The 22,625-nt window shown below is 35.1% G+C and overlaps 1 protein-coding gene across 3 annotated transcripts; it reads left to right on the top strand.

The window, feature by feature from the left end:
* Positions 1–8,491: 8,491 nt before the first annotated feature.
* Positions 8,492–11,516, top strand: LOC131642407 (transcription factor AS1-like). 3 transcript variants are annotated; one of them, XM_058912655.1, is made up of 2 exons: positions 8,492–8,730; positions 10,072–11,516. In XM_058912655.1, the coding sequence occupies exon 2, from the start codon at positions 10,116–10,118 to the stop codon at positions 11,193–11,195; it is 1,080 nt and encodes a 359-aa protein (XP_058768638.1). In that variant the 5' UTR covers positions 8,492–8,730; positions 10,072–10,115; the 3' UTR covers positions 11,196–11,516. The 3 variants fall into 3 exon arrangements, with proteins under 3 accessions (XP_058768638.1, XP_058768639.1, XP_058768637.1); XM_058912656.1 differs by having other exon boundaries at positions 8,492–8,811; positions 10,036–11,516; XM_058912654.1 differs by having other exon boundaries at positions 8,493–8,811.
* Positions 11,517–22,625: the final 11,109 nt, after the last annotated feature.

Genomic DNA, 22,625 nt, shown 5'->3' with positions numbered 1-22,625 from the left:
TTAAGTTGTATTTTGAAATACATGTGACGCCCTCTTGGTATGCATGCTTTTACTCTGATTACGTATTATATTTGTCGTGGGGTTTTAGAGGGTCTTACAGACTCATCCTCTTATATTTAAATAGAGCTTCAAACGCCTTGTTGGAAACATAGTATAACGTCTAGTTGTCCGTACTCTGTGCAAAAGCAGTTCCATCTCATCAACTACCATAATTATGGAGAAAGTCAACTAGAGGTTTTAGCATAAGGCTCAAGGCAGCTTAACATGATTTTTTTAGTCTACTCCAGCATGCCTATGGACGCCTTACTTGAGAAACACACAATGGACAAAGAAATTATTCAGAAGATGAAGATCCTCAACATATAACTCCAATGTCTCTCTCTCTCTCTCTCTTGGAAACTGCTTCTTCAGCAAAGACACTTGTGCAAGCAAGATTTCAACGTCTCTTTGGTTCCCTCTATATAAGGAGCAGAAGATTCCAAAGAAGCAACACATATATACAACAAGAACAAGAGTTGTTTTTCTCTCTTAGCTTCTGTACTTAGTTTTTGTGGTTGCACATAGTCTTGAGAGTTTCTTACACTTGTATATCTTAGGAATCTCAAAAACCAAGGTCTTTGTGTGTATTGTATTATTTGTACCTATGATTGTATATCACATACATCTTGTTGTAATCCTAAACATTTTGCTTAGAACTTCTAAAAGTCTCAAACTGAGTGTTTGAGCAAGAAAGCCTCTTTCAAGTGTGATTGAGAAAGGAAGTCCTGAATAGTTGGTTTAGGCAAGGAAGTCTCTTTCTAGTGTGATTAAGTATGAAGTTCTGAACAGTTGGTTTAGGCAAGGAAGTCTCTTTCAGAGTGATTGAGCAGGAAGTCTTGGACTGGTGTGTCTAAGCAAATTGTAATAAGTTTCTGATTATAGTGAAAAGTTCTTGTGTGGCAATGTGACTGGACTACTCTCATTATAGAGGAACCAGGATAATTGTTGTGTGTGATTTACTTATTGCTTCTGCACTTTAAATTATTCCGCTACTGCATACTCTAGCTTAGAATCTGAACTTGGTCAGTTTCAGAAGCTGTTGTTTTGAAAAAGGCAATAGTTATCAATGACACAATTAAACCCCCTTCTTGTGTATTTTTCTCACCTTTAAAATCTTACATCATAAAAGCTCCATCCGGTTCTCAGAACTTCAAGCTATCAGTTGCTACCTGAATCCTACTCACCAGTCATATGTGAAGTTGCAAACTCCCTATCCAGGTGAAACTTTTGTAAGCTATTTACTGATTCTTGCATCACTTAGTGATTCTTATGCTCCTTACAAGAAAAATCAGTTATGAAGAATTATTAAAGGATGATATGGTGTTCATGTGTCTACTTACTCAAAATACCCTAACCAATTGGCATATAGAGTAATGCGTCATATGATGGATTCCAATAAGAAAACCATGACATGTTTTCCATATGGAAATTTAATCACAAAAGTCATGTATGATGTAGAATTTAATCTAGAAGGTGAATGGTCATCCTTAAACCATGCTTTAATTGGGAGGAGTCCTCTAAGTTAGATAAAGTTTCAAGTCATCAATAGAGAATTAGAGCCTAAACAAACAAGTTTTGATTCTAATGATCAAGAATTATTTCAAGATCCATCTACAAAAAAATTTTATCCTTCATTCTCTCAAACTCTCAAGATAACACTCAAGTTATTCGAAGGTTATCCAAGAAAGTTGCCTATTTAACAAATCATGCAATTGAAAAAATAATGCACTGTGTTAATGATGTTAGGGACAACGCGTAGTTGTCTCTGCTTCATGTTTCATTTCCTCCTTTAGAGTGTTTTATTTTCCCCCCACATTTATTACTTTACTGTGATAAAATATTTTCCTTGTTTTTTTGTTTTCTTCTACTTTTTATCGTGATCTATGTGCTTGAGCTCTTATCTACTATCCTTTTTTATAATTCTAAAGAGGGAGAAGTATAATCTTAGGGGAAAAATATACTCTTTTTTATCCATGAGAGGAATTTTAACACTCCAAATCATTATCTATCTTTTATATGTTTACCATCTCCCTGAGAGATGCATTGTCATCATAAAAAAAATGAGAATGTAGATATTTGTGCTTGTAAGTATAAATTGTCTGTTGGTTTTTATGATGAGAATTGATGACATCTATTAAGAAACCATTAAAGAAGTTAGCTTCGTTAGTCAAACGGATTTTGGATGTTAAGTGTTCTTTGTGACAACAGTCAAAGAGGGAGTTGATTGCAATTTTCAAACTTGTTAATGATGGCATTTGAAGTGCTAATAAATCATTAAATCAAGTAGAGGATCTTAAAGATAAAAAGTGTGGAAGCTCACATTACCATGCGCTTAGTGTCTTAGAGTGATCAAGTTAAAAGGTAAAAGGTCAAGAGTAATTCTTGAAGTGCTTAGGCAAACACACACACATAAATATTTTTTGAACACTCTCTAATTCCATAAAACTTATATAAAGCTATCAAGGCATGTATGAAATTGATTAAGATATATTTATAATCAATTAGAGAGGTAAATTCACTGCCTAATCGATTAATAACTTAGTCCAATGGATTAGAGCAAGGTGAATGACATTTTAATGATTAATTCATATAGTCAATTTAGGTTTTCCTTTTTTGGGTTAGGGTTTCCTTTTTTGGAGGTGTTATAATTAATTACCATATAGGGTTATTTGATTAAATCAATTAATTACTTCATGGATCATTTCCTTTTTTGTGTCAAAATTTTTATGTATAAAGGAGTTTTTTCCTCGTTTAATTTTACACCATATTTTTTAATAGAAACATCTCTAATTTTCTTTTACTCTCTATTTCTTTGAAATTTCTTTTTCACAAGAATTGTCGTAGTGCTTAAAGATTAAAAGTCCCTTGTGAGAGTTATGATATAACTGGTGATGTTCTTAATGTGCCTTATTCAAGAGTTTGATTCTCTTGTTGAAGTATTTTGTAAAGTATTTGAAAGGTTGTAAGATAAACATGATAAAATCTTGTTTGTAGACTATTGAGCTTGAGATGTGTAAAAGCTCTGATTATATATTCTTGAGCTTGACCTGTGTAAAAGCTTAATTTATTGGTTGTTGGGCTAAGCCTCTATATAAAATTATTTTTTGTTATTAAGTTAAACATATATAAAATCTTTGCTTGTTGGTTCCTTAACAAAGGCTATGTAAAAGCTCAGTTTGTTAGTTCTTGAACTATGCTTGTGTAAAAGCTCTATATATTTGTTTTTGAATGTTTGAGGGTTGATCTTATAAAAAAACTCAAGTGTGATTTTTTAGTGGAAATCTCAAGAGCAAACTCTAGGGGACATGAGTAGACTAAGTGGTTAGGTCAAACCAGTATAAATCTATGGTGCATTCCATCTATTCATTCTCTTTTCATTCATTTATGTTATTTCCATTGTATATCTCTCTTCATCTTCATAGTTTTTTTTTTTTGTATTTTTCGCTGCCTTATCTTTGTGTGCTTATTAAAACTAAAATAATTGATTTAAAGAACAAAGTTTTTATCATTTTTTATCAATTTTTGAACAACATAATTAACCCCCCTCTTGTGTTTGAAGTATCTTGGTCAATATTGTGTTCCCTAAAAGGCAGCTTGTGCCTCCTCTACTACTGATATGTTAACCCCTAAAATCAAAACCTACATTTATGACTTAGGCCGCGTCAAAAAACTGTTGCGAAGGCTAGAGAAGATCACTTCACAACTCTACTAACTTCAAAGAAGGATGCAGTCTCTTGAGGTAATGATTCGAGCTAGGGATGGAAATTTGATCTATCCCCAGTGGATACCCGCTAAAATTACCAACAACGAGTGGAGTAAAAACCCTCAAAATGGGTACGAGAATCGGCACAAGCAATTTCCCACAAAAATAAGATGGTATGGGTGTGGCATACCTTGGTGCCCACGCCATCCCATACCTCGTACTATATATATATATATATATATATATATATATATATATATATATATATATTTGTATTTTTATTATTATATGTACATGTATGTTTACTAATTTTATTAAATACATCACCATTAAACTTGTATGCATTTTAATATAAGTGTTTTTTTTATTTCTTAACTCAATAATAAACGTGTAAGCATTTTAATATAATTGTTGGTAAAAAAAACTTAAAATGACATGATAATTTATAACGGATCGATAACTTTTTATTAGAAATGAGGGTAAACGAGTATAGATATGGGTACTTAGCTACCCATAAGGTATGTGTATGTGTACAAGTACTAATGTTGGTACCTACACATGTATGGACTCAGATACGAAGATTAAAACTGTGGCTATGGGGACGAATACTATAGTACCCTACCCAAACTCTAATCATTGTCATCCCTAGTTCAAGCATTATTTTAAATTTCTGTGATTTCATAGATGTTGTTGTTCACTTTTTCTCCTACCTCCCTTCACCATATTTGCATTTAATTGCTTATCATTCACTTTTTGCAATTTAGAATTAATTGTATTGATGTTTCTCGGTTTTTCCCCAATTTTACTAATTAGTGTTAATTTCGATTGAATCATAATGTCTTATTAGTCGTGTTTGCTTTCATGTTATGTAGTTAGCTTCTCATTCTCTGTTAACTTTATCTTATATGTTTTGATATCATCTAATCGAAAATCATTGTGGACAAAATCTTGGAGGTTCTAGCTCCTTCATCGGTTCAAAGATTCAGACAATGGAATTTCAATAGAATCAAGTGAAGATCTATGAAGACAAAATATTGGATTACTTTGGTTCTTAGAAGGAGGTTAGTTCAAGATCGAGTAAAGATCTTGAAGAATTTGCAGCCTAGTGAGTTGTGTACAATAGAAAAAGTATCAATATTTAGATATGTGTTTCTTAGCAGTTTGGCTTTAAGTTTTGAGTATGCGTGTGATTATCGATTTTATTTATAGTCACTTTTAATATTTTTAAATTAGTGGAAGACTAACTAATTTTCAATGGCTTTCCATTGGAGATTGGACTAGGTGTAAGCGAGGATGACGTACCGAACTAATATAAAACTGGTATACATTTTTTTTTCTATCCTTGTATGTTAGTTTTTGTATATAATTGCATGTTGTTAGGTTTTAATCACTTTCAAAAATTGCGTGTTTCTAGATATTATTGCTTATAACGATTTAATGTTTAAGCTTAGACATGTGTTAGATCTTGTCGGCTAAACATTCTTTCTAGTGATATATTCTATAAATCTGTAATTGTAGATTGTTATATTAATTAATCAAATTCTATTCAAACGTCTAGTCTTAATCAAAATAAATTAATAACCATATTGTTTCTTAATTGATTTATTATCATTTTATCATTAATGAATTCATTTGTACATCTATTCAAATGTGTAATTCCTTTTGTAAAACACTTTTAAACTTCCTCTTCGCACATTTTAAACTCTATTTTTTTAAAACATTTTCAAAACATTTTTTTAAGGGAAAAATCTATTCAACTCTCCTTCTAGATCATTCTACATCCATATTAAACCAACAAATCTTGCAGGAGTATCGCAAAACTTACATAGAGGGGGCAAGAGTTTGGTTCGATAAAGAGTTGTGAGGGGTTGTTAAAGACATTATGGTTGGTGAAGGTCATTTCTTCGAGGTCCTTCAATGAAGGGTGACCTCTTTACCTATTTGGTTATGTGGGTTATGTTTATACTAGACAATATAGGTTGCCTCGTATGCGTTTGTGCCTTCCAGAACCAATCATGAATGTTACAAGATCATATATTGAGAGACAATGAGATATGTGATATGGATTCTAATTTTAATAGAGTTTTGAATGGTCTTAGTGACACGATTTCAACTATTAACCTTAAAAGTGTTACTACCAAGGACATTGTCTCCTTAAAGACCAACATGTTTTAGCAAGTGTCTTTTTTTTAATAAAAGTGTTCGGGACAAGGAAGTATAATTTGACACGACCATATGACATATACCATATTTTGAGTATTTTCAAGCAATGCATTCTTAGAATTTTCTTCTAGCTATTTCTATTGATGAGTTAGGCCAACACATGTCACAAGTAGAGCATCACACTAAACTTAGATATCGCTTCATGATTCCATTACTTCATCTTGATGGTGTTTGTCTTGGTTGTCATAAGGCGTGTCTAGATTTTCGGAGAACACATAGTTCATTGTAAGGAGCTTCAAAGCTTTAAATATCGGCCTGACTTTGTTGGGGATATTCTTGTTGATATATTTAGGCGAACAAGGGTATTTGCGAAGAAAGAGACATTTATGAACTTCTCAACCAACTAACGGGGTATAAGATTATCACTTAGACCATTAGATATTTTGGTATACAAGTTCGTAGGAGGAAAACATGCATATATGAATCTAGCTGGAGTTTTTCGACTTTTGGGATTGAGGACTATATGCTTTATTGTGGGACATAAAACTCTCAAAGTTGCTTCAAGTAAAGTGACCAAACATAAAAAAAAACATATTTTGATAATCAACTTGTTTTTATACCATTTGCATCATTTTGACCTTCCTAACACAAAAGACATTGAATCTTTATAGAGAATTTAAAGTTACCCTACTAGTGATGTCGTTCAGATTTCTAGATCTAATTTTTTAAAATAATTGATTTTGCAATCTAAAACGACTTAGTAATATGTTCGCTTGAAGTTCACTCCTTAATAATTGTTTCGTACTATAACCATAATTATTGATGCATCTCCATAATAAGTGATGCATGTTGTTCGATGCGGGGTGAACTTACAAAACAAGTACTCCAACATCTAAGTCAATTTATGAATAATGGATATGGAATGAGTTATTAGTCAGAAAAATCATACTTATTTATTTGCCAATAATAATATTTATGAGATGGTTGGAATCGAATCTCTCCAAACTGTGAGACCAGCCAAGAACTATACTCTCTCCGTTCGTTTTAGAGAAAAAATTTGTTTCAAAATGAATGTCATTTTCACTTTTCAAGGTATAAGTTATTGTTATTTTTCCAATTGTGTCCTTTAATTATTACTTTGTACACCACTTCCAATAATTTAATAAGGTTAATATAGCAAAAATGCAATGTTTTATGACACTATTTTGGAGGGCATGAGGCATAGCCTTTTTAACTAAATAGACTTGTAAAAAAAAACCTAAGCCTTTTCTATTTAAAAAATGTGTGTGGCCTGACATGAGCCTATGTAGGCTAGCCTATATGCCCCTGTTATCGACCTGGCCTATTTTCACCTCTACCACCACCCCATGATCTCTATTAAAAAAGAAATTAAATTTAAAATAAATAAAAAATTATGCTCTAAAGTAATGACATGTGTCAATTCTTGCAATTCTTCTCTAATTTGTTTCATAATAAATAGCATTACTCATTTATAAAATATAGAGTAAATCAACAACATATTTAACAATATTATTTTTTCATACAAACATTAGATCCACCAAATAACATACAAATTATTAAGTTGATATATAGTTCAAATATAAAATTAATACAAGCACACTATACATTATTCAAATAGTTATTTAATCTATTGTTCCTACAACGAATCAACAACCTCAAGATATGTAGTATCATTTTGAGGTTCAATTTCATTAAAATTTATTTTCTTTCAGTTTTTCTTTAAAGATGTCTTGTTTCTTTTACACAAATGTTCTGGGGTTCTACACGTCTTAAACAAATATCCTTTATTTATGCATCTGTACGATAAATCATCATGATTCCTCTAGGGAACCTCATGGGTATAATTATCCCTATCTATACTATTCATATTAGTTTGGTCATATATAGGAAACCTATAATTATTCACATAACCTCGTTCACGGCCTCGATCATGAAAGTGGCTCCGATCATGATATCCGCCTCGACTAAAGTGATAAGTATAGAATATATATCTAATGTAGTAAAAACTTTCTATTAAAACGATCATGCTGATAACGTGTTGAGAAAAGTCGAATATTTAAATATAACTTTGTTTATATTTATAAACTAATACGATGATATTAATTAGTAATCTAGTTATAATATCAAACTAATAGAAAATAGAATGATATTACTTATTTCTTTGAAGGAAAATTGATATTGTATTTACATGTACTAAAGAAAAATATTTATAATACTAAAAATATCATTATTACATAATGTAATCATAATGTAATAGTAATTGATATTATTATTTTGTCTTTCACAAATCACACATCTTTAATAATTTGACATTATTATTATAAGTTTAACATGAAGATAAATATTTTTAAATAATAACAATATATAATAATCTCTACTTATATACTCATATATGAATCATACATATAAATAAATAAATAAAGAGTGTAGTATAATGTATGGGTTACAGCATTGATTTACCTACCTGTAGTAGTGAGTGAACTGATCATGTGTGTCCCTTATCACTCGCGTGCCCTTTCTTCCTCTCTTTCTCGCACAATAGCCGCTGAATCTGACGTACCTTTCCATTGTATTATCTCTCTCTTGTGGGGTCTCTCTCTTCATGTCCTGTCTTATCATACTTTTCTCTCTCTCTCTCTGGTCCATCCCCTCTCTCTCTAGTAAACCATGATAAGGTGCTGCCTCCTCCTGCATTACACTGCACCTCGGTTTTCACTTCCTCTCTTTTTTATAAACCCATTTCATCTTCCTCTCTTCTGTTTCATGGACCAGAAATTCTTACCTTCTAGTTAACCATCTCTTAGGTACTCTCCTGCATTCTTCTACTCTTTTTCTTGCTTTTTCTTCAACAAAATCCATCTGGGCTGCTACGAATTTGATAAAAGGTTCATTTTTTCTTCTTTTTTTAGGTTTTTGTTATGTGGGTTGTGTCTTGTTCTTTGTGTTCTTTTGTTGTTCAACTTGTTCTTTTTTTTAACATGTTTTGCATTGTACATGTATGTGTATATATGCATGTTTATGAATTTAGTTCATGTGAATTTACTTTGTAACTAAAATTTTTCAAGTTTCAAGCTCAAATGTGTATGAGTTTAGTATATGTCTGTGTCTGTGTTTAATTGATGTGGTATACACTTTTTGAGTCACTTTCTTGTTCTGTTTTTGAAATTTCAATTTAAGAACTAGTTTTCTAGATATGTTTTATTTCTATAACTAACCCTGTGAAACCATTACTGAAGTTTTTGTTTTGGTCTTTTTCAACTTTTGGTAGGGATTTAATTTATTGTTCTTGATTAGAATGTTACATCAGCTTATGAAACATTCAGAATTTCATGTTTTAATTCAGATTCTCAATGTATGCATATGCTTGTTATCCTAATCTTCCTGTAATAATTTAAATAAATTATTAGTTATAACTACTGTGTTTCCAATACTGGCTCTTTAACAAATTAAGGCCACAAATTTTGAATTGTTTGCTTGGTTTAGCTTTTGGAAGAGTCAAAAGCAATTCTAGAGATGAAAAATTGATTTTGGAATGATATTGAGGTGTTTGGTACTTCTAAAGTAAAATTGATTCTGCCTCAAAAACAAATTCTATTTGGAGCTATAATTTGTAGTTTTTGAGTTCAAAAGTGATTTTCAACTCAATTTTGTATAAAGTTATCCAAACATGAATTAGTTTACATTCAATTCACTTTTATTCAAGTCACTCTTATCCTGAATCAATTTTACATAATCAATTCACTCAAAAGCAATGCAGATTTTTGTTGTCTTAGTAATCAATTATTACTAGAATCTATTTTAGATGATGTAATTGCAACTATACATATTAACTTTAGATATTGGTTTTGCAAAGAATAGATATCATCATTTGTACTTGAGCTGAGAAACTTTAATGCCTAATTGATTGATCCTTGAGAATATGTTTTGTATGCATTGTTTGTTTCTGCTGGATTCTGCCTTGAACTAGTATATGGAGTATCTTTTTCTTCTGTTATTTGTATGACAAATTGATGCAGTTTTTCAACTTTTCTTATTAGATTAATCATTTTCCATTGTTCCTTAATGTATTCACATCTCTCCCTCTTGATAGATTCCAATTTGTTTCACAGTGAATTGATGCATTGAAATTGTCATGAATTTTCCAGAGACATTATGAAGATTTCAAGTTTTGAGAAACCGGCTGTGGGATATGCACTTGGAAATGAAGGATAGGCAGCGGTGGAGAGCGGAAGAGGATGCATTACTACGCGCTTATGTCAAACAGTACGGTCCGAGGGAATGGAACCTTGTGTCTCAGCGCATGAACACGCCTCTTAACCGTGACGCAAAATCGTGTTTAGAACGGTGGAAGAATTACCTCAAGCCAGGTATTAAGAAAGGATCTTTAACTGAGGAAGAGCAGCGCCTTGTCATTAGTCTTCAAGCGACGCACGGGAACAAATGGAAGAAAATTGCTGCACAAGTCCCCGGTCGCACTGCTAAGAGATTAGGTAAGTGGTGGGAAGTATTCAAAGAGAAGCAACAAAGAGAAACAAAAGGGATAAACAAAACCGTCGATCCAATCAACGATAGCAAGTACGAACATATACTCGAAAGTTTTGCCGAGAAACTAGTGAAAGAGAGGCCTTCGCCTTCATTTGTCATGGCTGCTTCCAACAGTTCTTATCTTCATACCGACACACAAGCAGCAACACCAGGATTGCTTCCTTCATGGCTTTCGAATTCCAACAATACAGCACCTGTTAGGCCGAACTCCCCTTCAGTGACATTAAGTCTCTCTCCCTCGACAGTTGCAGCACCTCCTCCGTGGATGCAGCCTGTACGAGGACCGGACAACGCGCCTCTTGTTCTCGGGAACGTAGCTCCTCACGGCGCTGTTCTATCTTACGGCGAAAACATGGTGATGTCTGAGTTAGTAGATTGCTGTAAGGAGTTGGAAGAAGGTTATCACGCATTGGCAGCGCATAAGAAAGAGGCGGCGTGGAGGTTAAGCCGAGTGGAACTACAGTTGGAGTCGGAGAAAGCAAGTCGAAGGAGGGAGAAGATGGAGGAAATCGAAGCGAAGATAAAAGCATTGAGGGAGGAACAAGCGGTTGCCTTGGATAGAATCGAAGGAGAATATAGAGAACAGTTAGCAGGGTTGAGAAGAGACGCAGAGACGAAAGAGCAGAAATTGGCTGAACAATGGACCGCGAAGCATTTGCGCCTTACAAAGTTTCTAGAACAAGTAGGGTGTAGATCAAGGCATGCTGAACAGAATGGAAGATGAAGAGACAGAGAAAGAAACATCATTTTCAGCATTGTGATGATCTAGTTAAGGTGGCTGTGTCTTTGTTTTATGGTACTTGTTAGTTTTGTTCTTGTCCCCCTATTTGGAAGAAAATGTTACTATAGATGCCTATTAATATTCCTATCTTTTCCATACAACTTGAGAACTTTGCATTTGCATTGGGGGTTGATGCAATGCATAGTTATAGTTATTACATTCATCTTTATATTCATATGCCCTAGTAATGTTTATGTAATGGTTTTTCATTTTTGGGTTTCTTTTGTAATAATCAACTTTATGAGGAAGATGTGTACTGATATATGATATATGGTTTTTAGGCATTACTATTTTATTATTGAAGATGAACTCTTGTTAAATAAGTAACACAACACACTCTTGGAGTAAACAAAATACTCACCTCAAATAAAATGAAGTACTGATTTTCAATTTGTTATTAGTCTCCTTATTTCAATAGTTGTTATAGTATGTTATCCAGGTTATTAGTCTGATTACACATGTTGGTTAGTAATTTAATCTATATATAATATTGACTTATGTAAAGAAAATAGTTGCAACATTCTTTGGATAATATTTTCTTTCTCAATTAATAAAAAGAATGAGGCATATTCATATAATGTGGTATATTCTCTTTTGTATCTGGTATTTTTAGTTTTTTTTGTGATTGTTCCTTCCTTTCTGTTTTGGGCTGTTCTGCAGAGCCCAATAAAGAAAAGGTCTAATTGTCACTTTAAGACCATTCAAACATCATTGCGCGGAAAATCAAAAATATGATTTTCACCATAATCTACTGTATTCTTTTTTGATTCAATAATTGACTTGGGCGTTAAGTGCTAATCTTGTAGGTCCAATCCACGCTATTGTATCAGACATTTGCACCATCGTGTAGAGAGTCTATCTCATCAATTCATTAACAATTTTAGTTCTTGAACGAAATAGTGGTGCCATCGTCGGTGGAAATTCAAATTTTAATTCCTTCAAATTTTCACAATTAGATCTCTTTTGATCCAAAGCCTCAATCTGTATAACATTCACACTGAGATGGAGAAAGTAACTACAAATCTCATTTCCAAAAGCATCATGAAATCCTCTAATTCAAAATCACCTCATATCTTTGTCGTAGATACAATCGGTGAAGAGCTACCACAATTCTCTTGAATTAACATAAATCAAGATGCGAGAGGAAGACATGTCGATCTTAGGGTTTCAAGACCATGAGAAGGAGGATGGAATTCCTTACGCGACTCTTATGATAGTCGTAAGGGCTACCATAACAAATCACATCGTATTAGAGATCCTCATTGACGTCGGAAGCTCATGCAATCTGATGTATATCAAAATCTTCATGAAGTTAGGCTTAAGTGAACTAGATCTAAAGCCCTATAAAGCCAAAAATCTCTGAGTGTTTAATGATCCATTTACTCATCCATGCGAATATATAAATCTACCAGATTCCTTTGGATTAGGGAAGAACAAGGGGATTATGGACGTCCGATTCTTCGTGATCCCCTATGAAAGCTTCTACAATGACATTCTTGAAAGTTTATTCCTAATAACGCTAGATGCAGTGGCGTTCACTGTCCACTTGAAGTTGAAGTATCACAACGATGTCGGCCACCCAGCCGTTATTGTAGCTGACATGTCTATAGTATGTTTTATATATGATACATTAATGAAAAACCCTAGCAACCGCTATCACTTTTGAGAAAAGAAGAAAGAAAACTAGTGGAGCGATCAACGTAGTCGATCTCGATGTTTGGGAAAATGAAGTTATACCAGATGATGAGCTTAATTTGTCCTCTAGAACCAAGAAGAAGACCCCGAGATCGATTCTTGTTAGTGAATTAGAAGTCTTCCAACTCGATGATAATCTGAACCGATTAGTCAAATGTGATGGCCTACCAGCAGGGGTGAATAAAAACTTAGTTAAATGCTTACGAGGCAACACCGGCCTCTTTTTAATTTCCCCCACGAGATTTCATGCATAGACCCAAGTGTCCCAACAAAGAAGGTGGCAGTCTCATGAGAAGGCCGGGGCAACTACAAAGATGATATATGGCTTGTTGGACATTAACTTTATCTCTGAAGTAAGATAGACTAAGTGGTTATCCAATGTGGTGTTGGTCAATATGACTTCCGGAAAGTGGAAAATGTGCATCGATTACATTGATCTTAACCAGGCATGCCCAAATGACTCGTATCCACTTCTAAACATAAACAAGTTAGTGGAAAATTCATCTAAATACAAACTTTTATCATTTATTGATACATATTTTGGCTACAATCAAATATCTATGTATGACCCAGATAGGGAGAAAATGACATTCATGACCGAACAAACCAATTACTAGTATAACATCATGCCTTTTAGCTTGAAGAACGTATGAGCAATGTACTAGAGGATGATGAATAAAGTTTTCAAGGTAGAAATAGGCGAAACACTAAAGGTATATATGGATGACATGATTGTTAAGTCCAGAGAAGATGAACTATACGATCAACATCTCACCCACGTATTTCGAACAGTCTGGTAAAATCAGGGTCATGTTTGGGCCTGTGTAACCTGCCCCGTTGCACAGGGCCTCAAAAAATCGAAGACCATAAAATTTCTAAAAATAGAATTAATTTTTTTTATAATATATAAGCTAAATATATATTTAATAGATGCTTGGTCAACCCTAAACAGATTTTTACAAAAAAAGGTTTAATTTACAAAAGCTAAATGAATTAATTTTTTTTAGTATTTTACAAATATTACTTATAAGATTTTGAGTTGATGCATATGTACCAACATTTTGATAAATTTTGCTTTTTTTTTACAAAAGCTAAATGCTTTTATTTTATTTTATTATTCTGTAAAAATTATTTTCAAGGTTTTGAATTATGCACCAAAAGGAAATATGTACCATTACCTCTAACCAAATTTTTAATAACAAAAGAAATTTTTTATATAATCAATTGAAATTTATAATAGGTAGGGTTGACAATGAATCAAACCAACTCGAAAATAGTTCGAAACTCGGTTCGACAATTAAATCGTTGAACTAGGTTCATGAACTAAATGAGTTGAATATGAGCTAAAAACTAAGTGAAGGATAGAAAAACACTTAGAAAGGGGGGGATTGAATAAGTGTGACTTTAAATCTTGGACGATAAAAATAAATTGCACAATTATTTTTATCCTGGTTCGCTGTTAACGAAGCTACTCCAGTCCACCCCCGCAGAGATGATTTACCTCAACTGAGGATTTAATCCACTAATCGCACGGATTACAATGGTTTTCCACTTAGCCGCAACTAAGTCTTCCAGAGTCTTCTGATCACAACTTGATCACTCCAGGAACAACTGCTTAGTTCACTCCTAAGACTTTTCTAGAGTCTACTGATCAACACGATCACTCTAGGCTTAGTTCACTCCTAAGACTTTCTGCTCAGCCAACTGCCAAGACTTCCTGCTCAGCCAACTGCCAAGACTTCCTGCTCAGCCAACTGCCAAGACTTCCTAGAGTATACTGATCAACTGATCACTCTAGTTCCTTACAACTTAATGTAATCTATTCAAGAGTTTACAAATGCTTCTTAAAAGCGATAATCACAACTGTGATATTTCTCTTACAATTTAAGCTTAATCTCACTAAGATATTACAACAGCAATGTAGTGAGCTTTGATGAAGATGAAGATTCTGAGTTTAGATTTGAACAGCGTTTCAGCAAGTTTGATATAAGTTGTTTTGGTGCAGAATCGTTAACCTTGCTTCTCATCAGAACTTCATATTTATAGGCGTTGAGAAGATGACCGTTGAGTGCATTTAATGCTTTGCGTGTTCCGTACAGCTTTGCATTTAATGTTATACGCTTTTGTCAACTACCTCGAGCCTTGTTCACGCTGTGTCTACTGACGTAGCCTTTAGTAGCTTTAACGTTCCTTTTGTCAGTCAGCGTAGTCTGCCACATGTACTTCCTTCTGATCTGATGTTTGTGAATACGACGTTTGAATATCATCAGAGTCAAACAGCTTGGTGCATAGCATCTTCTGATCTTCTGACCTTGAAGTGCTTCTGAGCGTGATACCATCTTCTGATCTTCAGTGCTTCTGATCTCATGTTCTTCTGATGCTTCCATAGACCCATGTTCTGATTCTGCTTCGACCATCTTCTGATGTCTTGCCAGACCATGTTCTGATGTTGCATGCTGAACCATTTGAGACACATCTTCTGAGCGCTGAATTATGCGTACTCTTTATATATTTCCTGAAAGGGAAATTGCATTGGATTAGAGTACCATATTATCTTAAGCAAAATTCATATTATTGTTATCATCAAAACTAAGATAATTGATAAGAACAAATCTTGTTCTAACAATCTCCCCCTTTTTGATGATGACAAAAACATATATAAATGATATGAATTTGCGATCAGAAAGAGTAGACGGCAAAAGACAAATTACACAGCTATAGCATAAGCATATGAATATGTCTCCCCCTGAGATTAACAATCTCCCCCTGAGATAAATAATCTCCCCCTGAAATAAATACTCGAAGAACTTTAATAAAAGACTTCCCTGATTATTTCGGTAGAGACGATCATATAAGCTTCTGCCTTCAGAGAATTCATAGCTTCTGACTTCTGCTTCCATTGGACAGCTTCAGAACTTGAATTTCTTTAGATCCTTAGAACACTCACAGCTTCTGATTTCTGCTTCCATCGTGGACAGCTTCAGAACTTGAGTTTCTTTGATCTTCAGAACATTCACAGCTTCTGATTTCTGCTTCCATTCAGGACAGCTTCAGAACTTGAATTTTCTGGATCTTTTAGGACATTCACGTCTTCTGATTTTTGCTTCCCTCGGATAGCTTCAGAACTTTGAATGTCTACCAACATCACTTCATGCTAGATTTGTATCAGAACATTGTTGAATGTACCAGAGCATCATCTGAGCATCTCTACATCCTGAAATGTTACAGAACAAAAACTAAACGACAAAAGTCAGCATGAACGAGTTAGAACATAAAATGTATATTCAAATACATGATATGTATCAGAGCCAAATGTATCAGAGCATTTTAGGCTAAGAACGTGTATCAGAGCAAATAATGTATCAGAGCCATAACATTATGTGTATCAGATCAAATAGAATTTTGTCAGAACAGGATAGACAATGATATTCAAATTCTATTATCAGTGCTTCTGATTCATTCTTCTTTCTTGCTTCTGATCTCTGAAGCTTGACAGCACTCAGCTTGCTTCAGTTTCCATGGTTTTGCTTCTAGTGTTTGCTTTGATGATTTTCTTCACTTCTCTGTACCTGCAAAACACTTAAACCATATAGAACTTGCAGTTCTTGTTAGTGAATGTGTGGGAGCCTTTACCCAGCAACTGATAGATTTAATCAAATCATTTATCATTTATCTTTCTCCCCCTTTTTGTCATAACATCAAAAAAGAATAGAAAAGATTCAGATGAATAAAACAGAACACATGGAGGAAGAAGATGATTTCATTAAGGTTCAACCAATGTGTACAGAAGTACAAGATGAAAAAATCAGATGCACAGAAACAAAACAGATGCAAAGAAAAGAAAGAAACAACATAGACTCAATCTAAGATGGCCCTAGTCTTGACAAGATCTTGGCCAGCATCTGTTTGACATCATTGTTGTGTCCTTCTTGCCTCTCAATGAAAGCATCATACTTCTCATTGAGTGAGCTTTGCTCATCCTGTCTCCTCTGAATTTCTTCTAGAGTCCTTGCGAGACGAGAAGGTTCATCAAGAGAAGTTTCACCGCTTTCAACCACAGGAATGACATGTTGATCTGCAGCTTCCATAGAAGTATCATTTGCTGGGATATCCTCAACAGGGTCTGATTTAGCAACATGATCTTCAGCATCTGCTTCTTGCATAGAAGCATCTCCATATTCTGCAGCAGGAATTTCCGAGTCTCCATTCTTAAATGCCTGAAGAATGGCAACTAGATTTCTTGGAGCAGAAGGACCTTCAACTTCTGGTGGGTCAACGACTTCTGGAATGACCAAGCTTGGGTCTTTCACAGACGGGTTTTCCCTCAGAAAGTCAAATAAGGTTTTGAAGTCTCCAAGCAGAACAGGATACTCAGGAATCCAGATAACCATGTCCCTGCATGGGTTTGCTTCCATTGCAGCAGCCAGTCTCAACTGTTCCAATTCATCCACAAAGGGCTTCTCTTCCAACAGATATCTGCCTCTGAGACGAGCAAACCAGAAGTCTTCGTAATTCCGCAGAATTCCACGAGGCCGTGGGGCAGCAGCTACACAGGCTTCCTGAAGTTCTAAAAACAGAGCATCTGATTCTCTGCGAAAGATCCTCCAGAAGTTCCGCATAGCAACATCATTCAATCCAGAACCTTCAGCGAGTCTGAGAGTATCAAAGATACTTCTGAGATTCCTCTTTATGTTTTCAAAAACTACACCAATAGGATATACAGGGCGGGATTTTATTTGGGTTTTTGAAAAGGCAGGGTTGGAGGTGAAGTATGGAAGAGGTTCTCTATCCAACCTATAAGAAGATTCTGCTTCAGTATCAGAATCTAACACTACCACTCAGCTTCAGGACGAGGCTTGGGAGTGTAGTTGCAATCACGGAGCAGCTGCTCATGTGATGCAGAGGTTGGAAAAGGAGAATCACAAGGATTGTTTTGAGAGGTGGAGGGAGTATGTTCAAAAGTGGTATTGGAAGAAGGTTGAGATGGAAAGAGAGTTTGAAGGGGTTGTATATTCAGAACAAGATTGTCAACAGCTTGGTCAGAGACAAGATTAGTGGAGGGTGAAGGAGACGGAATGGATTGAGGAGATGGTGGAGTAAGAATATGGACAACAACGGGTGATTCTGATGAGGCTTTTTCTGGTTCAGGGGTAGGTACAACTTCTATTGGTGTAACTTCTGAATGAACAACAGGAACATAGATAGGTTCAGAGATGCATATACCTTTGGAACCTTTCAGAAGCGCTTTGGTCACATCCTCCGTTTTCTTCAGCTTTTTACTCTTCGGCTCTTCAATAATCTTTGCTTTGCCTCTAGAGATTTCTTTCCTTCTGACATAAGCCTGAACTTCTTGTTGGTTTTCAGCTTCTTGAGGGATATTGTCTTCATCAGAGCTTTGAATAATCATCTTCCTCTTCTTGGTTATCTTCTTTTCAACAACTTCAACCATCTCATTATTTTTGTTTGACTTCTTCTTCTTTTTCTCTTTCTCAAAGTCATCAGATACGGCCTTAACAACATTAGCAATCACCTTTTTAGAAACCTCTTGTTTCTTAGAGACAGCAGAAGGATAATCATGCTTTCTTTTAGTCCTTTCTTCCCTCTTGCGATTTACTTTGAAAGGGGCACCTTTGTCTTGATCTTTAAAACTCTTGTTCTCTTCAAGAGATTTCAGATAAACAGTTTTGACTTCAGGTACCTCACTATTGAAGAAGGTTTCAAAGTCAGCCAGTACTGGTTCTCTTATGGTTCTTGTTCCAGCTAGAGGTTCAGGAACATTGAGAGCAGTGTCAATGATTTTCATCTTCTTTAAAGAGAAGGCATTCAGACAAGCCCCAGTGGTGACAGCAAGATCTTTGATGATACCTTCAGACTCCAGACTTTCAACAATCTTGGAATGTACCAGAAGGTTTGTAATAATCCTACCAAAAGGAATGGTTGTTCCAGCATTTTCCTTTCTGAAAGCATTCCTGGAATCCTTTACTGCTTTCCACATATGGTTGAAGATAATGTAAATCGCATCAACCTTCTTCTGAGTGGCAATGCAATAAAGAATATACCTTTGATCATTACTGATGAAGTCCGAGGCATGAGTTGATTTCCTATGGTAGAAACACCCGAGAAGGATCTTTGTCCAGATTCTGTAGATATCTTTCAAATTCTTGACATGTGTAGTTTTCTTGACATTTGAATAGAGAGTGGATAGAATATCTTCCACATCTTCTCTTTGATCAGACTCAAAAGCCCCTTCAGGATTTTTCAGATCAAACATCACTCTTAGGATGTTTTCAGTAACAACGACTGACTTTCCATGGACGAAGGAGAGTATAGCTTTTGGTGCAACCACAGCATGTACCCAGAACTCTTTGACAAGATCCGGATAAACAGGGCCAACGAACTCAGCAAACAATGAGGTCCATCCTTGAAAGATGATGTCTTCTTTAAGATGAAATTGATTTTCTTCAAGGTTATCAAAGTCGACCATGAGTTCACACAAAACTTCCAATTTATTTTTGGGGATGGAGCATGCAACAACAGGAGTGAGTTCCTGGTGTGTTTCATCGTGCATATGAAGAAGAGTAGATGACCCAGCAAAATGAGATGAAGAAGCAGCCATTGAACAGAATGAACAAAAAAACGAGCAAGAGAAGCGAACTGGGTTTTCGATTAGGGTTTGTAGAAAACGGCTAAGAACTTTTCAAACGAGAGAATGCAAGGAGAGAGAGAGAGAGACAAAGGAGCGAAAAAGATGTATGATATGATTTGAAAAACATATATAGAGACGAATTAAAAAAAATAAATTGAACAGTTCCAGAATCAAAGGAAATCAATTTTATTAAATGATGAGTGACATGAGGAGAGAGAGAACGTGGTAAATGACATGATTCAATACAGTTACCTAGGTCGGCGTCTTTTCAACTGCACGCTTTGTACTAACCGTACAGATACGTGTTCATCATCAGATAATAGATGACAGCTGTAAATATCAGAGAGATTTTACGCCTTCGAATTCTGATTACTGCTTCTGAGTTGATCAAGTTTCTCTTCTGGAAATACTCCTTCTGAAGTGTCCTGATATAAGTCTGAATGATCTTCTGATTCATTACTTCTAATGTACACAGCTTCTGGAGGTTCACTTCTTTGTTCTGCAACTTCTGATAAGACAAAACTGTATCTGCAGAAATTCTTAAGCTCTTTGTCTCATCAGAGACAAGTTTATCATCAAAACAGATGTTTATTGATTTGTCCACAATCAATGTTTCAATGTTGTATATTCTGTAGCATCAAGAATGAAACATCAATGCTTTAGAGACAAACAAAAACAGATGGTTCCAAGACTAATAAACTTTCTTTTCTGAAATCCTACAAACATAGTTTCTTCAACAGATTTAAGAACCAGAACTTGAAAGACAATCTTTCTTCCCTTCAAGTGTTGAGACCAACTTGAATCCAGGTGTCATGTCATGTTGAATGTTGTCTTCTTTGTTATCAAGAGAATCTGCAAAAGAAATAATCTTTTTCTTTGGTACCCACATCTTCTTGGGTCCTTTCTTGTTAGATTTTCTCAAGTTCTGATTGAACTTGGATTTAACATTGTAAGCAATAGGAGGAACAGCATGATAATTCTTAATGTGAGTTTCATGATATTTCCTAGGTTGTGTCACATGCTTCTTAGTGTGTGTAATGTGAAAACTTTGTGCATGTGAAGTGTGCCTAATATCATGAGAGTGGCCATACTTGAACTGATCATACAATGGCTTGTATGTGAGTTTCATTTCATCAACAGGTTCAAGTTTGTATGGGGTTTCACCCTCATAACCAATGCCAACTCTTTTGTTTCCCGACACAGCATATATCATAGAAGCTAGCTGACTTCTGCCAATACTTCTAGATAAGAACTTCCTGAAACTTAAATCATATTCTTTCAGAATATGGTTTAGACTGGGAGTGGATTTTTCTGAATCAGAAGGAGATCCAACATTATTGGATAGTTTTAAAAGTTTTTCTTTTAATTCAGAATTCTCCAATTCAAGCCTCTTTGTTTCAAATTCAAATAGCTTTTTCAGCTTTTTGTATTTAATACAAATCTGAGACTTGGATTCCAGAAGTTCAGTTAATCCGGAAACTAACTCATCTCTAGTAAGTTCAGAAAATACCTCTTCAGAATCTGATTCTGATGTAGATTCTGATCCGTCATCTTCTGTCGCCATCAGCGCACAGTTGGCCTGCTCATCTTCTGAATCATCTTCTGACTCATCCCAGGTTGCCATAAGACCTTTCTTCTTATGAAACTTTTTCTTGGGACTTTCCTTCTGAAGATTTGGACAATCATTCTTGTAGTGTCCAGGCTCATTGCATTCATAGCACATGACCTTCTTCTTGTCAAATCTTCTTTCATCAGAAGATTCTCCACGTTCAAATTTCCTTGAACTTCTGAAGCCTCTGAACTTCCTTTGCTTGGTCTTCCAGAGTTGATTTAGCCTTCTGGAAATCATGGACAGTTCATCTTCTTCTTCAGATTCTGATTCTTCAGGATCTTCTTCTCTAGCCTGAAAAGCGTTAGTGCATTTCTTGATATTAGATTTTAATGCAATAGACTTACCTTTCTTTTGAGGCTCATTTGCGTCCAGCTCAATCTCATGGCTTCTCAAGGCACTGATAAGCTCTTCCAGAGAAACTTCATTCAGATTCTTCGCAATCTTGAATGCAGTCACCATCGGACCCCATCTTCTGGGTAAGCTTCTGATGATCTTCTTTACATGATCAGCCTTGGTGTATCCTTTGTCAAGAACTCTCAATCCAGCAGTCAGAGTTTGAAATCTCGAAAACATCTTTTCAATGTCTTCATCATCCTCCATCTTGAAGGCTTCATACTTCTGGATTAAGGCAAGAGCTTTTGTCTCCTTGACTTGAGCATTTCCTTCATGAGTCATTTTCAAGGACTCATATATGTCATAGGCCGTTTCCCTGTTAGATATCTTCTCATACTCAGCATGAGAGATAGCATTCAGCAAAACAGTTCTACATTTATGATGATTCCTGAAAAGCTTCTTTTGGTCATCATTCATTTCTTGCCTTGACAGCTTCACGCCTCTGGCATTTACTGGATGTTTGTAACCATCCATCAGAAGATCCCATAGATCACCATCTAGACCCAGAAAGTAACTTTCCAGTTTATCTTTCCAGTATTCAAAGTTTTCACCATCAAATATCGGCGGTCTAGTATAACCATTGTTACCGTTGTATTGCTCAGCAGAGCCAGATGTAGATGTAATCTTTTCACTTTCATCAACCATCTTTTAAATGAAGCGTTTTTCTCTTCCTGAATCTTTTCTAAACACGGTTAAGTGCTTGCACCTTAGAACCGGCGCTCTGATACCAATTGAAGGATAGAAAAACACTTAGAAAGGGGGGGATTGAATAAGTGTGACTTTAAATCTTGGACGATAAAAATAAATTGCACAATTATTTTTATCCTGGTTCGCTGTTAACGAAGCTACTCCAGTCCACCCCCGCAGAGATGATTTACCTCAACTGAGGATTTAATCCACTAATCGCACGGATTACAATGGTTTTCCACTTAGCCGCAACTAAGTCTTCCAGAGTCTTCTGATCACAACTTGATCACTCCAGGAACAACTGCTTAGTTCACTCCTAAGACTTTTCTAGAGTCTACTG

This window comes from Vicia villosa, unplaced genomic scaffold (assembly GCF_029867415.1).
Source record: "Vicia villosa cultivar HV-30 ecotype Madison, WI unplaced genomic scaffold, Vvil1.0 ctg.004940F_1_1, whole genome shotgun sequence".
NCBI lineage: Eukaryota > Viridiplantae > Streptophyta > Magnoliopsida > Fabales > Fabaceae > Vicia > Vicia villosa.
The sequence above is the reverse complement of the archived record's forward strand: the minus strand, read 5'-3'. Positions and strand labels throughout refer to the sequence as shown.